The sequence below is a fragment of the Eschrichtius robustus genome, chromosome 1 (assembly GCF_028021215.1).
Source record: "Eschrichtius robustus isolate mEscRob2 chromosome 1, mEscRob2.pri, whole genome shotgun sequence".
In the NCBI taxonomy this organism is placed as follows: Eukaryota; Metazoa; Chordata; class Mammalia; order Artiodactyla; family Eschrichtiidae; genus Eschrichtius; species Eschrichtius robustus.
This window is the reverse complement of record NC_090824.1, coordinates 2056358-2083406: the sequence shown is the minus strand read 5'-3', so window position 1 is coordinate 2083406 and position 27049 is coordinate 2056358. Positions and strand designations below refer to the sequence as shown.

General features: G+C 45.2%; 1 protein-coding gene across 14 annotated transcripts in view; it reads left to right on the top strand.

The window, feature by feature from the left end:
• KLC1 (kinesin light chain 1) overlaps nucleotides 1-27049 on the top strand; it is a 58324-nt gene that overhangs the window by 14124 nt on the left and 17151 nt on the right. For 7 of the 14 annotated variants that reach the window (XM_068539844.1, XM_068539810.1, XM_068539793.1 and 4 more), the window contains exons 2-13: nucleotides 2494-2755; nucleotides 4585-4815; nucleotides 8033-8111; nucleotides 8606-8831; nucleotides 12920-13007; nucleotides 13625-13726; nucleotides 16360-16533; nucleotides 16681-16780; nucleotides 21048-21097; nucleotides 21183-21250; nucleotides 22585-22693; nucleotides 25765-25899. In XM_068539844.1, coding sequence (XP_068395945.1) covers nucleotides 2495-2755; nucleotides 4585-4815; nucleotides 8033-8111; nucleotides 8606-8831; nucleotides 12920-13007; nucleotides 13625-13726; nucleotides 16360-16533; nucleotides 16681-16780; nucleotides 21048-21097; nucleotides 21183-21250; nucleotides 22585-22693; nucleotides 25765-25899 — 1623 coding nt within the window. In that variant the 5' untranslated portion in view covers nucleotide 2494. Of the gene's footprint in view, nucleotides 1-2493; nucleotides 2756-4584; nucleotides 4816-8032; nucleotides 8112-8605; nucleotides 8832-12919; nucleotides 13008-13624; nucleotides 13727-16359; nucleotides 16534-16680; nucleotides 16781-21047; nucleotides 21098-21182; nucleotides 21251-22584; nucleotides 22694-25764; nucleotides 25927-27049 lie in introns of all 14 variants that reach the window. The other 7 variants (XM_068539801.1, XM_068539766.1, XM_068539758.1 and 4 more) reach the window with 2 other exon arrangements.

The window sequence follows — 27049 nt, the reverse complement described above, 5'->3', positions numbered from 1 at the left end:
CCACAAGCCACGCAGCGTGGCCCAAAAAAAAAAAAAAAAAACCAACCGCTGCTTCCCTTCCCCCAGCATCTATCAGTCCATCCATTCACCAGATGGTCTGTGAGGGCCAGGAACTGTCCTACGTAGTGTGCATTCACTGGGGGTATAAGGGAAAGTCTTGCCTTTTAAAAAGAACTCATATTTAAGGGAATATAAGATAATATGTGAAAACAAAGATTTTGGGTAGTCGTAAGTGCTCTGAAGGAAATCACTCTCAGGTGATTTAATATGACATCCGTCCCTATCACTCTCCTGAACAGGCTTTCTTAATGATCACTGTTTGTGGCCTTAAAACAAAAAAATTATGGGATTTAAAAACAGACACGAAACTAGAGAGGATAGTAAAAAGAACTGTTGCTTCCTATTAGCCATCAGCACCATTTTGCTGACATTGTTTTATGTGCCCCTTTCTCCTTTCCTTTACCTTCTCACTGTAGTATTTTAAAAGCAGTCCCAGACACCATATGATTTCATGCTGGTGGCCTCTTGGCTAGTCTGACCCAGTAGGCATGCTCAGCCCTCATCCTCCTGGAGTCTTTTTTTTTTTTTTTTAATATGTTTTTTTAAATTAATTAATTAATCTATGGCTGCCTCGGGTCTTCGTTGCTGCGCGTGGGGGCTACTCTTTGTTGCGGTGCGGGGGCTTCGCACTGCGGTGGCTTCTCTTGTTGTGGAGCGTGGGCTCTAGGTGCGTGGGCTTCAGTAGTTGTGGCACGCGGGCTCAGTAGTTGTGGTGCACGGGCTTAGTTGCTCTGCGGCATGTGGGATCTTCCCGGACCAGGGCTCAAACCTGTGTCCCCTGCATTGGCAGGCAGATTCTTAACCACTGCGCCACTAGGGAAGCCCCCTCCTGGAGTCTTTACAGCACTGGTCATCCTGCTGTGTCACTCTTGTGTCACCAGGCTTCAGTCAGGTGTGGTTCTCTTGCTGCTCTGATTGTTCCCGTGCTCCTTTGCTGGTTTCTCTTTCTCCCAACTGTGACCCTTTCTCAAGGCTTTGTCTGGTAAATATGTGACCTAGAACTTACTGTCCCTTCTGCATTTCATTAAGGAAAAAAAGCTTGTAAACATTCAGAGAAGATTTTGTTCACGGAGGCTATGTGTTTAATTTATTTTAAAATTTTATTTTTATTTATTTCATTTTTGGCTGCACTGGGTCTTTGTTGCTGCATGCGGGCTTTTCTCTAGTTGTGGCGAGCGGGGGCTACTCTTCGTTGCAGTGCGTGGGCTTCTCATTGTGGTGGCTTCTCTTGTTGCGGAGCACGGGCTCTAGGTGTGCAGGCTTCAGTAGCTGTGGCACATGGGCTGAGTTGTTCGGCGGCATGTGGAATCTTCCCGGACCAGGGCTCGAACCCGTGTCCCCTGAATTAGCAGGCGGATTCCTAACCACTGTGCCACCAGGGAAGCCCTGCTGTGTGTTTTAGAAATGCCATTTGGATGTTTTGCTGCTTTTCATCTTTGGCATTAATTTCAGTTACTGTCATTTCTTCCGTTAAAAAAAAAATTCAGGGCTTCCCTGGTGGCGCAGTGGTTGAGAATCTGCCTGCCAATGCAGGGGACACGGGTTTGAGCCCTGGTCTGGGAAGATCCCACATGCTGCGGAGCAACTAAGCGCGTGAGCCACAATTACTGAGCCTGCGCGTCTGGAGCCTGTGCTCCGCAACAAGAGAGGCTGCGATAATGAGAGGCCCGCGCACCACGATGAAGAGTGGCCCCCGCTCGCCGCAACTGGAGACAGCCCCCGCACAGAAATGAAGACCCAACACAGCCATAAATAAATAAATAAATAGATAAATAAAATTTAAAAAAAACCAAAAAACACTTACAGTCTCTACCTTCCTGTTCCTTACAGTCCAGCAGGAGAGACTTTTTTTTTTTTTTTTTTTTTAATTACACTATAGTAGGTGTGCTTTATTTATTTATTTATTTATTTATGGCTGTGTTGCATCTTTGTTTCTGTGCGAGGGCTTTCTCTAGTTGCGGCGAGCGGGGGCCACTCTTCATCGCGGTGCGTGGGCCTCTCACCATCGCGGCCTCTCTTGTTGCGGAGCACAGGCTCCAGACGCGCAGGCTCAGTAATTGTGGCTCACGGGCCCAGTTGCTCCGCGGCATGTGGGATCTTCCCAGACCAGGGCTCGAACCCGTGTCTCCTGCATTGGCAGGCAGATTCTCAACCACTGCGCCACCAGGGAAGCCCCAGGAGAGACTTTTATTTAAAAAAAAAAAAAAAAAAAATTCAGACATAAGCCAGAAATGTAATTAATTTGGTCTGCAAAGGAAAAACAGAAACAGTACAGAATGTAGTACTTCCAGGTAATAAATCACAATACACATATTTATTATTCACCTATAAAAATGTTAATTCAGAAGTCTTCACACATGTATTTCATTAAAGGTGTAACATAAATTAAGCCTCTAATGAGATGTCTATCTTTTTTTTCTTTTTCCATCCTAGAATGTATGACAACATGTCCACAATGGTGTACATAAAGGAAGACAAGTTGGAGAAGCTTACGCAGGATGAAATTATTTCTAAGACAAAGCAAGTAATTCAGGGCCTGGAGGCTCTGAAGAATGAGCACAATTCCATTTTACAAAGTTTACTGGAGACGCTGAAGTGTTTGAAGAAAGATGACGAAAGTAATCTGGTGGAAGAGAAATCAAACATGATCCGAAAGTCACTGGAAATGTTGGAGCTTGGCCTGAGTGAGGCCCAGGTATAAGTCTCAGATATGAACATGAACTTGCCAGTCTGGAAAAGTGGAGACTTTGTTTGACAGATGAGGTTTAACTAAACTAGAGGGCAGATACTTATAGAATAATAGAAATCAGCTTCTATGTGGGTTGTGTATGTTATACAAATGATGATTTGGGCATGTCTAAATTTTAAAAAGTAGAGCGAGAATAGAGGTAACTCTGTGTCAGTTAGGATTTGATTTGGCTGCATATATCAAAAAACAAAAACAGTGGCTTAAATATCTTAGGCATATGTAAAGCACATATTGAGGTGGGCTGTCCCAGATAGGTACCATAGCTGTATGGTTGTCAAGGGTACCCAGGCCCCTGCCACCTGCTGCACTACACCCCAGCCAGCCTGTCTCGTGGGCTAAGACAGAGTCCCAGCTGCAGCCACGTGACCCCACTCTAGGACTGCGAAGGGGCAGGAAGGGTGTGCCTCCTCCCTTTACCTCCTTGAAGTGTGCGTGGCACTCTGCTTACATCTCATTGGACAGAACTTGGTTCCGTGGGCACACCTAGTTGTGAGGGACACTGGGGAATGTTGTCTTGCCCCTTAGAGTTCCAGGTTCTTAAGCCTGAGGAAGAAGGGTGAATGTTGGCCAACAGCTCATAGTCTCTGCAGTACCCCAAGACAAGATTGTCTAATGCACTTGACTAAACCTTTGTTTCTATCCTGCTAGACATAGAGATGAAAAAATTGGAAACATTTAGGTGTGCCCCCTGCCCCCCGGCCATAACTTTCAGCTTTGCCAACATATTTTAGGTAAAATTCAATACACTAAAAATTGGCTTCTTTCTTTCTTAGCTTTCTTCTTGTATAGTGAATGAATGAGGCAGAAGTGGGGCTTCTGGTTTACCAGTTCCTGCTTTCCCAGAGGAAATCATTCTGTACCAAAGTGATGGCCATACCCTGATTTTAGAATTCTTCATCCTAAGCATGTTACAGATTCTAATTGTAGGACTTTGTCTATTGTGAATCTCTTATTTTGCAAGTTGTGTTGAAAAGCGATATAGGGGTGAACCTCCTTTTTTAGTTTGGCAGATATTGGGGTTAAAAGAAGAAGGAGGAAAGAGCCCCGCCTTCTAGAGTTTCAGGTTTTAGACCTAGGAGGATAATAAAGAGGGAGGGGCAGGTGCACGGTCTGCAGAGAGAACAGACCGAAGCCGGCTTTCCTCTCCAACTCTTTCAGCCCTTATCCTCCCAGGCAGGCCCGTCCCTGAGACCCATCAGTGCACCCCAGGCAGAGCCCAGTAGGGACCTCCGCTTATGAGTGCGTCAGGGCGTCCTGACTCCTGGTGCTGGCCACACCACAGAGCCTTCGTCCCTTCCCCTGCAGTGGCGAGGAAGACTTGTCTGTGCGCCCCGCCCCAGCTCCACCACCAGCCCCTCACAGAGTGACCTGCACTCTGCACACGTGTGCAGGTGTGTGCATGTGCTCTCACCCGTGGCAAAGGGTCTCTGAGAAATTCTGTTGGTGCCATCTAGATAAAAAGTAAAAAAAAACACAGCTTCATCAGTACAGTAGCTGCCTGTCCATTGCTAGTCCATTCGAGATGCGTTCTAAACAGAAAAAAAAATGCATTTTTCATAGGTGTTCTGAGCATGTGATATTCTTGATCACGCCCCGAATGTAGCCTGTGACTAAAGTGTGGAAATAGAAGTAATGGCAAATTGTACTTGTATGTACTTCGGAGCACGTGTCTGCAGGTGTCAGCTAGGGCTACAACCCCAGGACGCTTGCGGAGACGGGAGGTGGCGTTTGTTGGGCTGAGTAGTGGAGTGCTGTCAGCGTTTCTGTCTGTCTAGGTTATGATGGCTCTGTCAAATCACCTGAATGCCGTCGAGTCGGAGAAGCAGAAGCTGCGTGCACAGGTTCGTCGTCTGTGCCAGGAGAATCAGTGGCTGCGGGATGAATTGGCCAACACGCAGCAGAAATTGCAGAAGAGTGAGCAGTCTGTGGCTCAACTGGAGGAAGAAAAGAAGCATCTGGAATTCATGAATCAGCTAAAAAAATACGATGATGACATTTCTCCATCAGTAAGTGGTTCTGTAGGAATGCAGTATTGACGGTTACCACGTTATCGTCGGTAGATTGTTTCAGTAAAGCCGGCAGTGTTTTCCTCTCCCCTCCAGCGATTGTGTTTAACAAGACCAAGGATTAAGGGTCTTGGGACTGAGTCCCTGGGCAAGTCATATAAGTTCTCTGTGGAGTAGTTTTTTCGTATGTGTTTTTTTTGAACGATGGTCAGAAAATGTAAAAATACTTTGTAAATATAAAATAAACGCAAAGAGGTGCCATTGCCTTCAACGAGGCCTGTCGCAGCTTGAGATCCCCTGAGCACCCTCACCCTTTGCGGTCTGGCCTCCGTGCCCGTCACGCTGCGGGGATGCTTTTCCTTCAACAGTGCCCTGATCCACTCGCCTGTAATCCAGACTCGGGACGACCTCTGTAGCTCATGGTGGAGCTTCACTTTCTCTTGGAAACCCTCTCCCCTGCTCCCAGGACACCGCTTGGTTCTCCTGGTCCCTCGCTCATGCCTCCTTCTTGGTCTCTCCTGTGGTTCCTGGATGTTAGGGTCCCCCAAGGATCTTGGTCTTTTCCTTCATCTGTTGGCTCTCTCTGGATGTTCATCCCAATCTCGATGACTATTTTTCGTTTACTGTTTATTTCTGATTCAGTTAACTTTTTTTTAAAGTAACCTTCTTTATTTTGGAATAATTTTAGATTCACAGAAAAGTCGGAGGTGGGGCCTCTGGGAGGTAGTGTGGATTAGATGCGGTCATGAGGATGGGGCCACCATGATGACATTAGTTACACAAAGAGGAAGAGACCCTAGGTCTCTTGACGTGATACTGTAAAGAGAATTCCCACATGCCCTTCACCCAGGTTCCCCTAGTGTTAACATCTTGTATCACCACGTTACGTATCTGAGTTAACTTGGGGCACTGTCTGTCTCCAGAATACCGCAGGCTGCATGGCTTAAACGGTAGACACTTAATTTCTCCTGGTTCTGGAAGCTGCAAGTCTGAGATCAGGGTGACAGCTTGGTCGGTTTCTTGGTGAGGGCCTTCTTCCTGGTGTGTCTTCATGTGGCCTCCCTGGTGCATGTGTGCAAAGAGAGAGAGAGAGACCTAGGGTCTCTTCCTCTTTGTGTAACTAATGTTGTCATGGTGGCCCCATCCTCATGACCGCATCTAATCCACACTGCCTCCCAGAGGCCCCACCTCCAGATATCATCACATTGACGATTAGGGCTTCAACATATGAATTTGTGGGTGGGGAGGACAAACATTCAGTCCCTAGCAGTACGTTTGTTAAAAGTAAGAAATTAACGTTGCTGCATTACTATTAACGAAACTACAGCCTTTCTTTGGATTTCAACAGTCCTTCCATTAGTGTCCCTTTTCTGCTCTAGAATCCAGTCCAGGATTTCACATGGTATTTTGAGCTAACATTTTTTTAATGCCTACATAGTTCTAGGCATGTTCACTACATAATCTTTCTACCATTGAGTTCCACATTTGTGTCTGCAGTCTGAGCCCTCATCCTAAGACTGTAGGAATGGTTTTGTGTATTGTGCCAGCAGACCTACACTTGCCTTGTGTCTTAGCTTAGGCTACCATAACCAAATACCGTAGACTAGGTGGCTTAAACAGGAGATCATTTACTTTCTCATAGATCTGGAGGCTGGAAGTCAGATATCAGGGTGCCAGCATGGCTGGTTTCTGGTGAGGACCCTTTTCCCAGCTTGCAGACAGCTGTCTTCTTACTATGTTTGCACATGGCAGGGTGTGGGTGTGGGGGGAGGGAGAGCTAGCTCTCTGATGTCTCTTGTTATTAGGGTACCAATCCCATCGTGAGGGCCTCACCCTCGTGATTTTATCTAACCTAATTCCCTCCAAATACCATCACACTGGGGGTTAGGGCTTCAACATGATTTTGGGCACAGTTAGTCCATAGCACCCTGTTTTATGAGGCATACTGTATTTCTCCCTTGCATCTCTAGGTCAGGAGCAACTGAATGTTTTGATTTAAAAGACATAACTCCTGTAGGTTGCTGTGGGAATAAGAATAGAGAAGTTGATTCACCTGGAAAACTGGATAACATTGAGCAGGGGAAAGCTGGTCTCATAGAATCAGAGACATTTAAAACTTTTAATTTGGAAAACGTGTCTAGCTTGGAGAAGAGATACAATGAGCTAACCCTGCCTCCCCTTTTAGGGGGTTCGCGTGAGAATTTTTCTGCCCTGTTCCTCCTACCGCTGCTGGTGCATTTCCTTAGCACGAGGAGTTCTCCTGTGGGACCCAGGGCCGGGGTTAGATTCAGGAGGTTGAACCCAGGCGCAGTGCTTCCTCTCTCCTCTGCAGCCCAGATTCCATTTTTGCCGATTGTCTCAGCAGAGTCCTTGATGACGTTTTTCGCTCATTCCAGGATCCAGTTCAGGACCACACGTTGGACATAGTGGTCACGTTCCTTTAGTCATCTTTCATCTGGAACAGGTCCTTTCACAGAAAGAAGAAAGCCTGTCTTTGTCTTTCATGACACTGGTATTCTTGAAGAATACAGGCCAGTTACTTCATAGATTGTTCCTCAGTTTGGGTTTGTCTAGTGTTTCCTCATGAGTGTGTTTGGACTGTGTGTCCCAGATGGGAATGTTATAAAAGTGACGTGTGCCTCTCAGGTCCCTTCCAGAGGCAGATGGTGTCCGTCTGCGCCAGGGCGATGCTGAGTTCTCACCTGGTCAAGCTGCTGTCTGTTCTCTCCATCGTGTGGTCACTCATTTTACCCGAAGGCTCATCTGTGGGGGACACGAGTCATAGGCTGTCACACTGCTCTTAGGGGTCCTGCGGTGGAGATGCTGGGTGGGGAGGGGGGTGTCCAGTCTGCCAGTTCTGTGGTATTCAGAGATTTGCCATTTTAATCATTTGGTTTCCAAATAAAATTTATTTCAAGTAAGGGCTTCCCTGCTCTTTGAACTTCTGTAGGACACGGGTGACGACTAAGGCACAGAGATGCCATCGTGATCTGTTCTGCCACTCCTGACCGCACAAGTACTTTGAGTTCAGCCTAGCAGGCTTTTTATTACTCTTTACTAAACTGATGGATAGACCAAATTGTGGCTAGTCCTATATTTGATCTGAAAAACAAACCATCTTTTCTATTTTTAGTTTAAATGAAATTTGTATCAAAGATTTCCAGTGCAGGATTTATAGTATTTGTAAGACTAATATTGTCCTGGGTTGGTTTTATAGGAGGACAAAGACACTGATTCCACCAAAGAACCTCTGGATGACCTCTTCCCAAATGACGATGACGAGCCCGGTCAAGGGAGTAAGTTGGGAGTGGTGGTTAAATGGCAGCATGCAGACCGAGGTGGCGGGTCCTCTTGGGGTGTAATTGCCGTCATTAGCAGGCGGTGGCGTGCCTGCAGCCTGCCTCTCAGGAGCCCTTGCACACTCGGGCTGCCTCGTGGTTCCCCAGAGAATTGCGAGTCATTTTCTCGCTGGGATAGAGTAGCGTGTTAAGCCAGCCCTCGTAAACAGGGGCATGCACCAGCAGTTCCGACGCGATCTGTGGATTCTCACAGAGCGAAAGGGCAAAGGAGTTTTCCTGGTGCCAAGAGCAGTCTCACCACACTGTTGGGGTGCGCGCGGCACCCCCGACAAGTTGCTGGTGTTGCCTCGCCTGCCTGGGGAACGCTGGACAGGTTTGGTACAGTGGGGACCACGTGCTGACCTGGACCAGAGCCAGAGCAGGGAGTGCTAATCAGCTGGTGTCACCGGGTGATTTTCTCTGTCACCTGAAGTGAGCCCTTCTCTGTGTAGTGCAGCAGCAGCAGAGCAGCGCAGCGGCGGCTGCCCAGCAGGGCGGCTACGAGATCCCCGCGCGGCTGCGCACCCTGCACAACCTGGTCATCCAGTACGCCTCGCAGGGGCGCTACGAGGTCGCCGTGCCCCTCTGCAAGCAGGCCCTGGAGGACCTGGAGAAGACCTCTGGCCATGACCACCCGGACGTGGCCACCATGCTCAACATCCTGGCCTTGGTGTACAGGCTAGTAGTCCTCATTTTATTCTCTTGATTTTACCTAGAGACGACGTTTTTAACGAGCTTGCCCTAAAAATGCATGTCTGTAAACTGTTACGAGCTACTTTTCCAGCCTTATCATCCATTTGTCTTCAGACAGCCAGGGGTTCAGTGCAAACATTTAGCAAGCTCTCTGGCAAGAGTGTGACCCTGAAGAACGGACGCTGCCTGGGGCTCCCAGGCAGCCTTCCGGGACTAGCCCACAGCACCCTTCGCTCTGGCCAAGCTAAGCTCTTTTGATTTTTTTCCCCACAATACTTGGTATACCAGGCTCCTTCTGCCCACCCTGCCTGCCCGTACCCCCTGCCTTTCTGAGGCCTTGTCAGCTCTCTCTCCTTTCTGAATCCAGGGCTCCACGTGCCCCTTCCCAAGTTGTGCCCCATAACCCTGTCCCTGCCTCTCTCGCAGCACTTGCCCTGTACTTGGCCTCCGGGTGATTTGAATTTTGTCATCTCTTCTCCCGGGATCCTGGCTCCTTGAAGTTGAGGACCAGGTTGTCTTCTTGTCTCCACCTTGAGTCACTTGAACATGTTTGCTAACTCAGAAGCCTTTGGTGAACTTCCTGAATGGAATTAAATAGTTTGCCTAGGCACTGGGCAGTGGTACGTGGGAGCCCTTTGTCTGCCTCTGTCTTTTAGCCGAACTGACCTGAAATCGAGCAGGTCGGGGTGTTACTCACACGCAGGACTGGTTTGCTGTGGCCACTCCAGTGTGGTGGGTTTCAGTGAACTGCTCCATTTTTCTTCATTAGTTTGGTTGTTTCAATTTAGCCAACAGTTTTGAGATCCAGACGTATGTAAGACTTTGGGCTGGTTCCTGTGAGTCCCTAAAGATGAATACATAATACCTGTTCTCAAGGAGAAACCAGAACGTGGAATTTGAAGTCAGGAGAGTTCAGTTTGTATCTCTGCTAAGTGGCCCCTAGACAGAGGATGCTGTCCAGAGCCCTTAGCTTTTCCGAGCCTCTGAAGGGTTGCAGGGGATGTGAGACATGGTGTTTACCTGGCACTGTGAAATAGTCAAACAGCATCATCTAAACCTGTTTCTAAAGGAACTGAGGACCTTGTTTAGAGAATAGGCTGGCTGTGTTCATGTGTAATTATAGAAGCAGGGAGATTGTTGTTAATAAAATAACACAGAAGCGGGAATTCCCTGGCGGTCCAGGAATTAGGACTCTGCGCTTTCACTGCTGGGGTCCGGGTTCAGTCCGTGGTTGGGGAACTATGATCCCATAAGCCGCTTGGTATGGCCAATAAAGAAAGAAAGTAACCCAGAAGTGTTCATGGAACAGAAAAGATGCCTTCCAGCTGAGAGGATTAGGGAAGGCCTAATGGAGGGGTGCGAGCGCTTTCCGCGGCCTTGAAGGGTGTGTTTGGGGCAGACTCCTGCATCCTGTTTGGCAGTAGTAAGGGATGGGGCTGGAAGGGCTGGGCACTCTGCAGGTGCCAGGTCTTAGGAGAGTGGCTGTGGGGAGTGCACAGGACCCGAGGGGGCTGGAGCCTGGAGGCAGGGCAGCCCAGCTGCGTGGGGCTGGCGGGGATGGAGCTGGGAACCTGAGCAGGGAGGGGGAAAGGAGGGGGAGGGCTCCATGAAGAGAAGAGGAGTAGACTGTCCCGAGAGGGAGCTGATCGCCTTAAAGAGCACCGGAAGGAAACTGAGCACCGCCACGCCGCCGCCGCGGCTCCACGCCGCCGCCGCGGCTCGGCTTCGAGAGCAGCGTAGCCTTTTCCGTGCTGCATAGCACTCTGGTTTACAGGTAGTCCTGACATTTTTTGACAGGTTTCGTGCTGATGGACATTTAGGTTTGCAGATTTTTACTGTTATGCATTACTGTAAGAATTCCTTAGTCACAGGTATTTGCATTTAAAATCTTGGTAGATTATGCTAAATTTCATTCCAGAAAGGTCTTTAAAAAATTTACATGCCTACGAAGAACATGAGAGTTTCTGGCTGATGGTAGATATTTTTACTGTAAACGAGTTAAATAAAAAATATGCGTAGAATGCCACTGGAATTTGTTGTACTTAGGGTGCGTGGTCACACAGATGTCATTGTGCTGGGTGCTGGGAATTCGGTGGCCTCTCCTCAGTCTTGTGTTTTTCCTTCGCACTATAGTGTGAGAGTTTACTCATGTCAGCAGAACATTTGAAAAAAGTTAGCAGCTACGTATATATTCATATTCAATATTGTGTCCTAGAGCTGTACCATAACTCTATTTCAACATTTTTCTATTAAGGGACATTTAATTGTAAGCTTTTTTGGGGGGCGGCATTAATCTACTGATGAACATCTTTTGCTCAGGATTTTGTATTTTGTTTTAGTGTCAATTCCTAAAGCGGGTTAGAGTATAAACATGATACGTGGGCTTCCCTGGTGGCGCAGTGGTTGACAACCCGCCTACCAATGCAGGGGACACGGGTTCGATCCCTGGTCTGGGAAGATCCCACATGCAGCAGAGCAACTAAGCCCGTGCGCCACAGCTACTGAGCCTGTGCTCTAGAGTCCGCGAGCCGCAACTGCTGAGCCCACGTGCCACAACTACTGAGCCCACGTGCCACAACTCCTGAAGCCTGCACACCTAGAGCCTGTGCTCTGCAGCAAGAGAAGCCACTGCAAGGAGAAGCCCGTGCACCGCAACGAAGAGTAGCCCCTGCTCGCTGCAACTAGAGAAAGCCTGCGCGCAGCAATGAAGACCCAACACAGCCAAAAATAAATAAATAAAATAAATAAATAAAAAAAACAAAACAAAAACATGATACGCTTCTTGGTACATGTTGCCCAGCTGCTTTCAGGAAGGTGGTGCCAGTTCACGCTCCTCCTCCATCACCAGCCTGGGGCTGGGCTGGTTGTCTCTTACTCTTTATTAATGGAGAAGTGCAGCATTGTGTATTAATTTGTATTCTGTGATTATGTGTTTTTAGTCATTTGTGTCCTTCTGTGAATGTTCTGTTACCTTTTTTTTTTAATATATATTTATTCATCTATTTTTTGGCTGTGTTGGGTCTTCGTTGGCTTTCTCTAGTTGAGGCGAGCGGGGGCTACTCTTCGTTGTGGTGTGTGGGCTTCTCATTGCAGTGGCTTCTCTTGTTGCGGAGCACGGGCTCTAGGCGCGCGTGCTTCAGTAGCTGTGGCGCGCAGGTTCAGTAGTTGTGGCCCACAGGCTTAGTTGCTCCATGGCATGTGGGATCTTCCCGGACCAGGGCTCGAGCCTGTGTGCCCTGCATTGGCAGGCGGATTCTTAACCACTGCACCACCAGGGAAGTCCAAAACCTATATACTTGGCCAGAATTCGTGTGCTTCGGAGGATCTGGAAGCCTTATCAGCCCTTCCAGTGTTCTGCAGGACAGTCTGGCTTCTGCAGGGCAAAGCCTTGCTGGGCAGCCGTTCTTACTCAGTTGGGAAGTATGTGTACTCAGTCTCACAAAGTAAATAACTGGTTTGCAGCCCCATCATCAGGTAGCACTTAAACCAAGGGGGCTGGGGCTGGAGGTGCTTCTGTCTCCCCACTGTCAGCAGGACCCTTTGCCCTGCCCTGCTCCAGCAGACACTGCGGGGTGCGTCCTGGGCTTCTGTTTCACAGGCTTTTCCATGGCATGTGGCGAATCATTAACTTCTTAGAGCAGCTCTGTGAGTCACATCCTTCCTTTTTAGGTGGGCCGACTGTGACTGTGGAGCCCACGTGACGTGCCAGAGCCACGCAGCCGGTAGCTGGCAGAGCTGGGTGCAGACACCGGAATCCGTTCCGTCTGCCTCACTGTTCTGGACGGCCTCGCTTACTGTGTGGCGGGGTTATGACGGTAGTATTGTCCCAGTGATCTAGATGGGAGGGCCAGGTTCAAAAGCTAATCAGGCCCGACACCCAGCTCACCTTGCCAGTACGTTTATTGATGGAGTCTTTTTCTCCTACATTAGGAGTGTTTTTAATAGTTTTAATAGTTAATGTCTATTTTTTAATAACTGAAGCTTAACTTTTATTTCTTTAGTTCCAAAATTACATTTTAAAGAGATGTAGTAAGCTGTGTCTATAACACTTAATTGTATGTTTTTCAACTTAGAGACCAGAATAAATACAAAGATGCAGCTAATCTACTGAATGATGCCTTGGCCATCCGTGAAAAAACTCTGGGCAAAGATCATCCTGCGGTTTGTATACTGGTTCTTTCATTCTTTTTATATATTATTTTCTCTCATGTATTTTTATACCCATCTCATTTTAATATTAAACTCAACAGGGAAGATTTAAGAGCTGCCTTTTCACTGGACGGCACAGGTAGGACTTCCCTCACTTAGTGCAAATGATGAGCTTCAGTGCTGGTGACTCCCATTTAGCAGGTGTCAGTGTGCACTTAAGTTGTTTATCACCCCACCTCAAATGGATCACGTACTGTGTTTTTTGATCCTAAATCAAATTGCATGTACTTCTGTAAATTCTTTCGTAAAGATCTTGTATTGTCTTTTTATTAAAATCTGGTCAGATTTGCATATAGATCTATTTTGGTTGGCTTTGTGGCTTTCAGTGAAATTAAAAAAAAAATCAAGATCCTGTTGATGTTGATTTGTTTAATTTTAATATTCGGCAGTGTTACTTTATGCAGTCTGTCTGTAGACAGTGAGACTGCTCTTTCTCCTCAAGTGGAGTCCTGTTCCTTCATGCAGCTGAGAGCTCTTCCCTGCACATACTGGGCGTGATGAGTGTGTGATGTCTCACATCCCCTCCACTGCTGTCGTTTACCGTTCTTCGCGGTTCCCTGTGTTGGTAGGTGGCCGCAACTCTGAATAACCTCGCAGTGCTTTACGGCAAAAGAGGAAAGTACAAAGAAGCTGAGCCGCTGTGTAAAAGAGCTCTGGAGATCAGAGAAAAGGTGCGACTGATCAGGGGCGGTTCTCCTTGAGATGCTATGTTTTATGCTTTTAAATAACTCACTTTTTTTTTTTTAAATAACTCACTTTTAAGCTTTAAGGTAGGACCACTGTGATATATCATCACTGACCATTTACTGAAAATAAGCCCTTCAGTTAGGTGGGCAGCCCCAAACGCAGCCAGATGGGCCCATACACATGGGAGTTTAGGAGGAGTGGGTATGCAGAGGGTGGAGCCTTGAGTCTGCATGCCCTCCCAGCCTGAGGCCTAGAAATGACTCAACTGAAGAAGGAATTTCTCAGGCCTGTAGGTGGAAGGCACGGGGGCATTTCATTGACAGTGGGGCACGTGCCTGTCAAGAAGAAAAACATTAAAATTTTAAAAATGAGGTCAACAAATATGCTTATGAAACTGAAGAAAATGAATAATTGTTTTTGAGAACTAAAGAATAACTCAGAGCTATAGAGTAAGTCAATGTCATGGATATTTAATATCAGCTAATACAGTTTATAGTAATTAGGTATTTTTTAAATGTAACTTGTTAATTTCAGCAGTGCTCTGTATGACTGTGTATTCAAATGTTAGAGACTTGGCAGGTCCATGCCATGATTTTTTTTTTTTAAAGGTTATTTTATGACATATAGGTTTGTTTGTTTATTTATTTGTTTGTTTTTGGCTGCGTTAGGTCTTGTTGCTGCGTGTGGGCTTTCTCTAGTTGCGGCGAGCAGGGGCTACTCTTCGTTGCGGTATGCAGGTTTCTTGTTGCGGTGGCTTCTCTTGTCGCGGAGCGCAGGCTGTTGGCGTGCGGGCTTCAGTAGTTGCAGCATGTGGGCTCAGCAGTTGTGGCTCGCGGGCTGTAGAGCGCAGGCTCAGTAGTTGTGGCGCATGGACTTAGTTGCTCTGTGGCATGTGAGATCTTCCCGGACCAGGGATCGAACCCGTGTCCCCTGCATTGGCAGGCGGATTCCCAACCCCTGTGCCACCAGGGAAGTCCAATGCCATGATATTTTAATTTGACTTTTTGTGTCATTATTTACCATCGATACTGAGCAATCAGTCATTTAATTTTGAGTCATATGGCAAGGACTTGGGAAAGGGAGGTTGAAAAGGGGCTGATTATCACATTATGCAGGTAAAGTTTTGTCCATGTTGCCATCTGCATAATATTTACAAAATAAAATAGTTTTTATTTTATTTTTTATTTATCCACTGAGATTTTGAGTGGACTGGCGTTAAAATCAGGGAGAACCACAAATGTATCAAATTAAGGATTATGAACTGTAGATGATGATATATCAGATTCATTCATATATATTTGCTCTTTCACTCAGTCGTGTAGCAGACATTTATTGAGGACTTGGGGACTCCCTGCTTGGTTAGAGTTGGTGATTTCAAATTAGACACAGTCCCTTCCCTGGGGACACAGTGCAGCAGGCAGACCTTGGGAAGGCAGGTGCTTTGGCTTCTAGCCTAGAGCTCAGGGAACACATAGAGCAGGGGCTTCTCCAGGTACAGGGCTGGGACTGCGCTGGGCATGGCCTCCCACAAACAGCCAGCATTGGAGCTGAGTCTCAAAAACCGAGGTCAGAGCTTCCCAGGCAGGGAGAGGTGGGGAATGCAGAGGGGATGGAGAGGCAGCCTGCCTCATTGGGGGCTGCGTAGGTAAAGGCGCAAGGTGAGAGACTGGATGGCTGGCTCAGGTCCTGAGGAAGCACTGTCGTGTTTAGTCGTCCATCTGTGTGCCAGCACCGTCCGAGGTGCTGAGAGGACATTACATCCAGACATTGAGACAAGGCATTTGCACCCTGAGGCTTACATCTTAACGGGTGAGAGTCAGGCGACAAAGGACTAAATAGATAAATAAGATAGTTTTGGGTAGTGATACTTGCAAAGAAAGAAAAAAACCAGGTGATGTGCTTGTGAGTAAACTGGGTAGGGATGGGCTGAGGGCTCCCTTAAATTGGATATAAGGAGGTCCTCTCTGAGGGGACCTGAAAAGAAACCTGAAAGATGAGTTGTTTAGTGGGGGGTGGGGAGCAGGGCAGTGCTGGGAGAAGAGCGTCGGGCGTCTGGGACAGTAAGTTCAAGTTCGAAGAGCCCTGAGGGGTGAAGTTTGAAATGCGAGGGAAGTGGTTTGGGATGCTCAGAGAATCTGGGTCTGTTTGTGAACGGATACGTAGGATGTGAATTGAAGAATTGGAAGTTTCCTTTGAAGGCTGTTCTGTGCAGGAATAAGTGTAATGTCGTTAGACTCAGAAGGGCCAGGTGTAAGTTCAGGTACTTCAAGGACTGGGCGGCCACATTAAACAGCCTTTATAAAACCCAGTTTCCTCGTCTTCAGACTGTGCATAGTATTACCTACCAGGTAGGATTGTTATAAGAATTAAAGACACTAAAGCACGTGAAAGAAATCAGCATAGTCCCCTCCCCACAAGAATAAGGAGTTCAACAAATTCTGGTTAAGTTATTTTTATTATTGCATGGGGAGCCATTTAAACATCATAAGCCTGGAAGCAAGGCACAGTCGTATTTCTGTTTAGAAAGCGCCTTCTCATGATAGGGTAGAGAATGGATCGGATGGTACCATGTGAAACAAATAATAAGTGTTTCTAATACACTATTTTTTATTCCCAGGTTTTGGGAAAGGATCACCCCGATGTTGCCAAGCAGTTAAATAACTTGGCCTTACTGTGCCAGAACCAGGGCAAGTACGAAGAAGTAGAATATTATTATCAAAGAGCCCTCGAGATCTACCAAACAAAACTGGGGCCTGATGACCCCAATGTGGCCAAAACGAAAAATAACCTGGTACGTTGACAGAGGTACAACCTTATAGATAGAGTCAGATTACTGTCTTCCTGAAACCTGGACTCTGTTTCATAGTTTAACCTATAAATAAGAACGTATGCTTCACTTAACGTATGAAGAATAGTAAGTACTTTGTTTTATTTTAAGGCATCCTGCTATCTGAAGCAAGGAAAATTCAAGCAAGCAGAAACACTGTACAAAGAGATTCTCACTCGCGCACATGAAAGGGAGTTTGGTTCTGTAGATGGTAAGAAATACACTTTTGTTTCTAAGCAGATGCAGTTGTAGGATGCGTTAAACATAGTGATTTCCATGAAGCAAAAGGATAAAAAAAAAATAGTGATTTCCAGCTTGAACTTGGTAATACCCAAGTCATCACAGTATTTTCAAGATAGAATTTAATTTGAATTTTAGAAATGATTTTCCATGGAGCGCTTATTGGAGAGGACGTGACCCAGTCTGAGTGAGTGCCCATCGGCTCATCATTCATCATCCAATGACCATGGTGAACCCTGCATGCCTGCCCTGGCATTACCGATAATGGAGTCATGTAGCCTGTGGTCAGGGTGATGGACCACGCTACCCTCACCGGAGTCCACACGTGCTTTAGGCACAACCTAGATGCACTGACTCCAGAAAGCCTTCCTGGAGTCATTAATGCTTTCTAGAATTGCTCTGTAGTACAGTGGTTCTCAAAGTGCCGGCAGGAACCAGCAATTTCAGCACCAGTTGGGACCTGTCAGAAATGCAAATTCTTGACCCATCCCAGGCCTGCTGGATTGTTTGACGGCCTTAAAGAGCTAAGGCCTGTCTCCTTTGTATCCCTTAAAGTATTGTAGGTGCTTAATATTTTATAAGATTTTAATTGCTCAGTAAAACAATGTTTGTGTGTTACATAAGGCGTCTTCCCCCCTTTACTACCTATTCCATAAGGATTTCAGAATGTGGACAGTTGTTACTAGCGTGTGGGAAACCTTAGAATTCGTGCGGAAAAAGAGGTTTTGATTAATAAATATTTTCTTCTATAGAGAGTTTCTAGAAACCACTTTTGAAAAATCTTGGAAAAGGGTATTAGTTTTTTTCTGTTAACAAGCGGAGCAGTAAATCTCTTACTATCAGAAGATCGTAATGCCTCAGGCTCATCATTTTGAAAATGGATTCCGTTTGCGGTTGTGCCGGGATTGGATAACAGCCCACCTCCCTGGACCTGTACAGTTCACAGGGAACTTTCATGTCCTCGTCTAACTGTAGAGGCCTTGCTGGTTTTGTGTTGATTCCAGGCCATCTCCTTAGTGCTTCTTTAAAAAAATTTACTCTTGGGGAAGACTTGTTTCCTTGCGATTTGCTAGCTTCTTTCTACTAAAAATAGTAGCATGAAGTCCAGTTAATTGGGTTCTAGTTAAAAGCAGTTTTTCTGTACTCGGATTTATCCTCCACACAAATGTTAAAACGTAGGACAGAAAGGCATTTTTTCTTTAGGCAAGGTGCACATGTGTCCTGGTTTGCTGTCGGGGCGTGGCTTTCAGGTCACAGGGCCTTCTTGGCTATAGTGCAGCATTGAAACCCATGACCTGGTTTGTTGTCAGGAAACCTAGTTCTCTTAACTGTGGTGGATTCTTGTCTGTTCTAACAATAGGCTTAGAGTAGTACATAAAGCTAAAACTGCAGTAAATAACAGTGTTATTAAGCTTTAAATACTGTTGACTCTTTTTTTTTTAATAATTGTGATACACAATTATTTTTCAAGTATTTAAACAATTGTACCAGCACCACTAACTGAATAATCCTTCCATTCCCCCCACTCATTTGTAAGGTCCTATTCTAAATTCTTTATCAAGTCAAGGATTTTGTTGCTGGTGGTAGTGGTAGTGGTAATGGTGGCGGTTGTTTTTCTGCTGGACCATTCCTCTCCATTTATGCAGGTATTGATTCTTGTACCAGTTGCACATCTTCTTGGCTGCTGAGGTTTGCAGTGAGGCGGGGTGGGGGTGAAGTTAGATATGTGATGTGACCAAGTCTGTAAGTACTCTTCCTTTTCAAAACTTCCCTGGTTAGTCTCACTGTTGTTTTTTTTTAAAATTGAAGTATAGTTGATTTACAATGTTGTTAATTACTGCTGTACAACAAAGTGGTTCAGTTATATATTTACATTCTTTTTTTTTTATATTCTTTTCCATTATGGTTTATCATAGGATACCTGATATAGTTCCCTGTGCTGTACAGGAGGACCTTGTTGTTTATTCATTCTGTATATAATAGCTTGCATCTGCTAACCCCAAACTCCCACTCCACTCCTCCCCCACCCCCCTTCCCTTTGGCAACCACCAGTCTGTTCTCTATGTCTGTGAGTCTGTTTCTGTTTCATAGATAGGTTCATTTGAGTCATATTTTAGATTCCACATATGAGTGGTATCATATGGTATTTGTCTTTTTCTGACTTACTTCACTTAGTATGATAAGCTCTAGTTGCATCCATGTTGCTGCAAATGGCATTATTTCGTTCTTTTTTTATGGCTGAGTAGTATTCCATTGTATATATGTACCACATCTTCTTTATCCATTTAGGTTGTTTCCATATCTTGGCTATTGTGAATAGTGCTGCTGTGAACACAGGGATGCATTGTATCTTTTTGAGTTACAGTTTTGTCTGGATATATGCCCAGGAGTGGGATTGCTGGATCCTACGGTAATTCTATTTTTAGTTTTCTGAGGAACCTCCATACTGTTTTCTATAGTGGCTGCACCAATTTACATTCCCACCAACAGTGCAGGAGGGTCCCTTTTTCTATACCTTCTCCAGCATTTGTTATTTGTAGACTTTTTAATGATGGCCATTCTGACTGATGTGAGGTGATAACCTCATTGTAGTTTTGATTTGCATTTCTGTAATGATTAGTTATGTTGAGCATCTTTTCTTGTGACTGTTGGCCATCTGTATGTCTTCTTTGGAGAAATGTCTATTTAGGTCTTCTGCCCATTTTTTGATTGGGTTGTTTGTTTTTTTGTTGTTGAGTTGTGGGAGCTGTTTGTATATTTTGGAAATTAAGCCCTTGTCAGTTGCATCATTTGCAAATATTTTCTCCCATTCCGTAAGTTGTCTTTTCATTTTGTTTATGGTTTCCTTTGCTATGCAAATGTTCACTCTTTTAAAACCAGTATTTAAAACTAGTTTCATTCTTCTCCTATGACATGCCAAATAATCCTAAGAATAGTTAACCACATACTAGTCTTTTAGTTAAAAACAGTTTAAATGTGTAATCTTATTTACTTTTCTCAACAGTCCTGTGAAGTGGGTCACACATTACTCCATTTTAGGAGCGCGAGGACACTGCAGGCTAAGTGACTTGCCCAGGATGGGTAGCTGATGAGTGGTTGGATTGGGTGGGAGCACAGGTTTTATTCTCCAGAAACCTCAAAAATAAGTGAAGAGATGGGAACATGAAAATCACCTATAATTTCATCACCCAAATATGTCTTTTAATTTTTTTAGTGTCTTTCTGTCCTTTTCTGCCTATTGATTTGCATAATTGAAACCACACTTTATATATAATCATGTATACTGCTTATTTTCCTTTATACTTGTAGCTTAAGCATTTTTCATGTCATAAAAGTATTTTCATAACCTTCACTTTTTAAAAAAAATTTATTTATTTATTTGTTTTTATTTTTGGCTGCATTGGGTCTTTGCTGTGCTTCGGCTTTCTCTGGTTGCGGTGAGCAGGGGCTCCTCTTCGTTGCAGTGTGCAGGCTTCTCACTGTCGTGGCTTCGCTTGTTGCGGAGCACAGGCTCTAGGCTTGCGGGCTTCAGCAGTTGTGGTGCACGGGCTCTAGAGCGCAGCCTCAGTAGTTGTGGCGCACGGGCCTAGTTGCTCCGCAGCATGTGGGATCTTCCCGGGCCAGGGCTCGAACCCGTGTCCCTTGCATTGGCAGGCGGATTCTTAACCACTGCGCCACCAGGGAAGCCCATAACCTTCACTTTTAAGACTGCTTATCCTCCAGGATGTGGAAGCTTTGGATGAGTGGTATGTGTCAGTGTTCTCAAAAGTGAAGAAAATTGTAAAGGAATATTGATTTGTAGTTTTTCCATTTTTGCTCCCAACATCTTACTACTATTTCTTAGACTTTTGTTTAATGTTAGTTGTTCAAATTCTAAATAGTCCCAAGGGTTACGTGAGGGTTCTAGCATTAAAAGTTTCCTTATAGGGACCCTAGCATTTGTCCATGTTTTTGATCATTGCCTGCCCTGTCTAGGTAGGTACCTTTGATTCCGTGTCTTCTGTTCACAGAGCTGCATGTGAATGGCCATTTCCTACTGGTTTCTTGTGGTCTGGTTCTGTCTTCATAGTCTTTATTCTCCATTGTGAAACCGTGTCTGTCCATGATGTGAAAAGTAATATCTGAGAAGGATCATACGGAAAACAAAACAGAAACCTTGCAGTTGCTGAAATTGACAACTTCCACTTTGTGGGCTCTGTTATGCTTCAGTTTATAGTATGTCATTTTTTCTTCCCTAGATGAAAATAAACCCATTTGGATGCATGCTGAGGAAAGAGAAGAATGCAAAGTAAGGACATACTATTTCGAGAGATTCTAAATTGAATATATTGCTTAAGATAATTATTCACTTGAAATTATTTGCTATAATTTAGGGAAAGCAAAAGGATGGGACTTCTTTTGGAGAGTATGGTGGCTGGTACAAAGCCTGCAAAGTTGACAGGTACGTCTGCTTAACTGAAAAACAAAGACACAGCTGTGGAAGGTGCTAATGCTTCAAAGGTAGCTTGTAAACGACCGAGTGTGTAAGTTCCTTAAAGTGGTGTGGTTGCACAGTCCCTGATTTTCCCCAAATTCCAATAAAAACTCCATAACTTTGTAAATGAGGTAATTCATGTCCACAAAACCCACCGTAATATGGGTCACATGGGTAAAATATTGGTTCTGTCCATTAATGCTGTGTCTAAGGCTAACTACCAAATCGCAGGAGAAAAGATGACTAAATAGAGACACAACATTTAAGGTGGCCATAGAGCAAACTCACGGGAAACAGGCCAGCAGACGTGCAAAAGCCAGCACTTTGCAGGTGTGTCCGGGTGCACACCCCAGTCTCTACCGCAGCCCTCAGGGCCTCCGTGTCTGCAGAGGGTTGTGTGAGCTCCTTCACCAGCAGCCCATGAGCCTGTGTAGATGCCCATTTCCTCTTCTGACTGCAACACCTTTCCTGCAGTCTTTTTCCTATTTTAACTTTTGCCCTCCCTTTAAGACTTAGTTTACCAGTCTTCTATTTCAGAAAAACTCTCTGAACCCCTAGTTTGGAACAAGTACTCCTTATTTGGGTTCCCCATAGCACTTAGCATAACTTCTGAGTTGCATGTGCTTTGTTTCTCCCAGTGTTCTGTAAATTGTCTCAGAGACATGGAGTATAGCTTCTTTATTTCTAAAGCGCCTATCATCAGTAAGAAAGAAATCTCTTGAAGTATATCTATACTAAAATGAACTAGGTTTATTTCTCGTTTCTTAGTAAGAGTGCTCTGTGAGGAGTGCAGAAACACTGTCTGTGTCCACACTGTTCATCCTTTCGCACACACAACCGTCATTCTGTGACTCAGATCTCATTGGTGATGAGTTTTGGATTCACTTTGCTTCCCCTCTACTTGTAGAGGGAGGGGAGAAGGTAGATAGCAGCATTAAAACACGTGTCCTCTTTACTGCCTGGCACAGTCAGCTCTGCCCCGGGGGTGGGAAGCCTGATGGTCACTGGGCAGACCCAGAATAGACATTTCTGTTGAGACTGCTCGGTGGTCTGTGGGAGCAGCCACAGACTGGAAGGAATACAGGGGCATGTCCCATCAGCCACAGGGCTCAGTGCAGTAGGCAGGGGATGCTTGACATAGAAGAGCCTGTTAGAGTTTTACAGTTAAAAAAAAATACCATAGAAATTTAAATAATTTTAGCCAAACATAAGTCTGTTTGTCCTTTAGATTATGTGCTGTTGATAGTGGTTGCTCTAAAACTTATATTTTATAGTTTTGTATATCATATGCTTTCTTACAGTCCAACTGTTACAACTACTTTAAAAAACCTTGGGGCACTTTACAGACGTCAAGGCAAATTTGAAGCTGCAGAAACATTGGAAGAAGCAGCCATGAGGTCACGGAAACAGGTCAGTCAAAAACCTTCTGTTTTTAACTTAGCCTTCCGTTTTTAACTTTGAGTTTAATGATTCTCTTTTACGAGACTTACTGAAACCTTGATTTAGAAATAGAAAATGTTTACTGTTCTAGTTTGTACAAGTAAAATTATCTTGTTCAAGGGACAATATAATGTAAATGTATGGTAAATATGACACCAAAAGCACGAGCAACAAAAGCAAAAGTCAGTCAGTTAGAGTCACCAAAATTAGAAACATTTGTGCATTCAAGGACACTGTCAAGAAAATGAAAAGACTCACAGAATGGGTGGACGTATTTGCAAATCACGTCTCTGAGGAGGTCTAGTGTCCAGAATGTATAAAGACACAAGGACCGCCTAATTAAAAAACGAGCACAGGACCTGAGTAGACATTTCTCTGAAGATGCGACACAACTGCCAACAAGCACATGGAAGGATGCTCAACATCATTAGTCATCAGGGGAAAGCAAATGAAAACCACAGCGAGGTACCACTTCACACCCACTGGGATGGCTAGAATTCCAAAACAAAACAGAAGTAACAAGTGTTGAGGAGGAGGTGCAGAGATTGGAACCCTGTGCACTGCTGGTGGGGACGTAGAATGGTGCAGCTTCTGTAGAGAACAGTTTGGAGGTTCATCCAAAAGTGAAGCATAGAGTCCCTATCTGACCCCGCAAGTCCACTCCTAGGTATACACTGGAGAGACTGGAACACAGGTACTCAAAACAAATACAGCCGATTCTCGTTATTCATGGTACTTCTGTTCTATAAGGTTGCTCTGAACACTGAATTAGCAGATACTGAACCGTTGTTCCTAGGGAGATACAGAGTTATGTTCCTGGGAGCCTCTGGTCACATTTACTTCAACCGATCAATACGTAACCTTGCTTTAGGTCTGCTTCTGTTTAAAGACACCTTATTTAGTGTATGTTGTTGATTCATTAGCATCGAATTCATGGCCAGCAGCACTGTAACTTGTGCCTGGAGAGAGCTTATCTTTCTCCATAAGGCACACCCCAGCCTTCTCGCGCTTAGGAACACCAGAGGACACTTGAGCACTGCTCTCGGGGGCCGTTTTAAACAGTGAAATCACTGACCGAAATGCGGAAAACATGGCACCAGGTGATTTAGACTGGCGGAGGGAGGATGCTTGTTCACAGTATAAGGTGAAACAAGAAAGCAGAGTGTCACCTTGTTCGATCTTAGCTGGGGATGTGCGCGTCGGGTGACTCGAAGTTTTCTCCACTTTGTGTGTCTGTGAATGACCATGAAAGCACTGCGAGTGTTGATTTTAGGATTACAGATACATTTTGGCCAGTAGGTGAATTAGCAAATACGGCCTCCGTAAGTGATGAGGATTGACTGCGCTTGTGCACATCAGTTCGTGGCAGCATTACTCTCAGTAGGCTGAATGGACAGACAGACACATGTTCGTCGATGGATGAATGGATACAGGAGGTGGTATATCCATGGGATGGAATACTATTTGGCAATAAGAAGGACTGCTGAAGCACTTTCCGACTGCTGAAGCACTTTCCTTCATCAACTGAGGTATTTTAGTTATGCTGAAATACAGTTGTAAAGAACATACAGGAAAAAGGCTTAGTTCTTGCCCTTTAATTACCAGTTTTAGAGTAAGGAGTTAATGTATTACTGTGTATGTGTCTGCATATAAAGATGGCAGGTTTTGTTTTCTGTTTTTAGGGCTGGAGGGGCAGGTGTGGCTTTTTCCCCTGAATGGTGTATATGTAGCCTATTATGCAGTTGTTGGTTTATAGCCACCTTTTGGCCGGGATTAAATTTACCCATGGGTACCTTAGAATTTTTTCCTTCAAGAGATTCTGTGCAGAGGGATTAGAGAAGGCCCAGCATAGGTGTTGTCAGTGGTGTTCTCCTAGCTTGTGCCCTGCAGGAGCCCCTTTCTTGAGTCCTGTCGTCCTTCCCAGGTCTTCTGACTCTGAGGGGCTACTGTTCAGGGGAGGGCGCCCTGCGTGTAGGCGGCGTGGGATTCTGGCTCGACTGGGAGTGGTCTGTGGTGCTCCTTCATCACCAGGCTTTGCTGTAAACCGGTGCCAAATAGTGTTTATCCAACCAGTGGTGTCTAGAGTCAGGAGCTGCAGATGTTTAGAGAAAGGGATGTTGCTAGTGCTTTGTTGAGAACAGCCCCTCCTGCGCCTGGGAGGGCCACGGTCTGCTTCACTGTGGAGGTCACCGCAGCACATGGTCTGTTTGGGTATTGTGCCCCCCTGAGGAGGAAACCTTGAGGGTGAGCGAAGGGACGGTATTTGCATGAGCTTTTTGGGTTGAGAGTCCATGTAGAACACAAGACATGCTGCACCTGGTCATCAGATGGTACTGAAATGCACACGGAGAACGTTTGCTGCTGGGTGTTAATCCAGTTATGTTTTCACTCAGATGTGCCTGGGGTGAACGCTGAGAAAGCAGGCGAGCGCTTGCTGCTGCTCAGCACTCTGAGGAGTAGGAACGTTTGCTGTTAAAATGCCTTTTGTTAAATTAGTGGCTGATTTTTAAAAATGTTATACTGAGAGCAAAGTAATCCGCGAGTTTTCAACCCCGTACTTATTTTGGAGGCATGGAACACCAGGCACGTAATGTTAAAGTGTCAAAAACTGGGCAGTTTCCCAGCGTCTCACCATGAAACTTCCAAACGTAGAGCAAAGTTGAGAGGATTTTATACCCGTGTACCGCCTCCGAGATTCAGTCACGAGCATCTCTCCCATCTATCCATCCTTCGGTCCTTTCTTTTTTTTTGATGCCTTTCAAAGTTGTATACCTCAGTACACTTCCTTTTAAATACTTCAGCGTGCACATCATAACCTGGAGCTCAGTATTTGTTTATAATTTTTTAACATTTGAGGTAAAATTTACATACGGTGAAATGCACAAGTCTTAAGTGTACATTCCTGAGAATCACTGTTCTGATTTTTCCCTCCAATGTTTAAGAACTTTTTTCCCCTAATATACATTTAGTTATCTTAGAAATCCCCAATAAAACTTTAAGTACTGATGGATCAAACCCTTTTCCCCCTGCCTGGCTCGCAGGGTCTTGACAATGCTCACAAACAGAGAGTAGCTGAAGTGCTGAATGACCCTGAGAACATGGAGAAGCGGAGAAGCCGCGAGAGCCTCAGCGCGGATGTGGTCAAGTACGAGAGCGGCCCTGACGGAGGGGAGGAAGTGAGTATGAGCGTAGAGTGGAACGGGGTAAGTACAGTACACAGCGCGCGCTCAGCCCGTGCTGCGAGGCCCCGGGCAGCAGTCTGGGCCGTCTCCCACCGGAGTGCTTTCTGGCATCTCCTGACTTACCTGCTAGACAGCCTACTTGTCTCAAATTAAGTACGAAAAATTAAGCTTTTTGTAAGTTCTTCTGCTAACACTGAAGTCTGTTATTTGTTTGAAGTAGTAATTTTCTTCTTTTTAGGAATCCATGAAAGCTGTTTGGCTTAACTTTGAGCACTTAAATGCTGATTGAGTGTCCTGGTTATTAAAGCATAATCCATAATTTGGTTTTATTTTAATATTAGGATTAGTGTGGCAGATAACTAACTCGCTTTTTTAACTTACCCATTTCCATTGCTAACTTCAGTGCTCCTAATTTCACTGACGAGGCTGCTGTAGATTTTGTTAGAATTAATTTAAATACTTCCAAGGAAAATGGTGATTCAAACAGAACTCGTCTGTAGAAGAGAACAGGTCAGGAGTGAGAATGTTAGGGTGGCTGCTCTTCACGCCCCAGCTCAGTCCACGGAGGGCCCAGCGGCTCACCGGTCTCCACGGTTACCTGCCGGAGGCTTTTGGGTCCCGAGCATGTGCCTCTATTAGAAACATGTCACCTCTGTGGCCAGGCTCTGACTCTGCCTCTGTGGAAATTCTTACCACTGCTGTTTCTCCAGTATTGCCTTCTGGACATTTTCTTTCTAGTGAATTTTTGTAACACGTGGGTAATTTTTTTGTACATTGAGCTGGTGTCTTTGGAATTCTGCTTTTATGGGGGAGGGTTGAATGCAGGATTAGCTTTAATGCATTCAGGTGCAGTGTTGATTTTTTTGAAGTCACGTAATGCAGTTTGATTGAAGTCATGTAATGCAGTTTGATTTTTTGAAGTCACGTAATGCAGTTTGATTAGGTAATTGTGCAGACGTTTTGCCAAATGGTAGTTTGGGACTTTCTTATAGTCTATCTTATTGAATCTATTTATTCTTTGGGATTTTCTACAGCTGTAGCAATTTGGTAAGGGTCAGCACTCTAGTTGACATTTTGTGCAGAACGTTGTTGGCCAAGCTTTAAGGGAGAGCATCTCTTTCGACTGTCTTTACCTGGCAGCTCC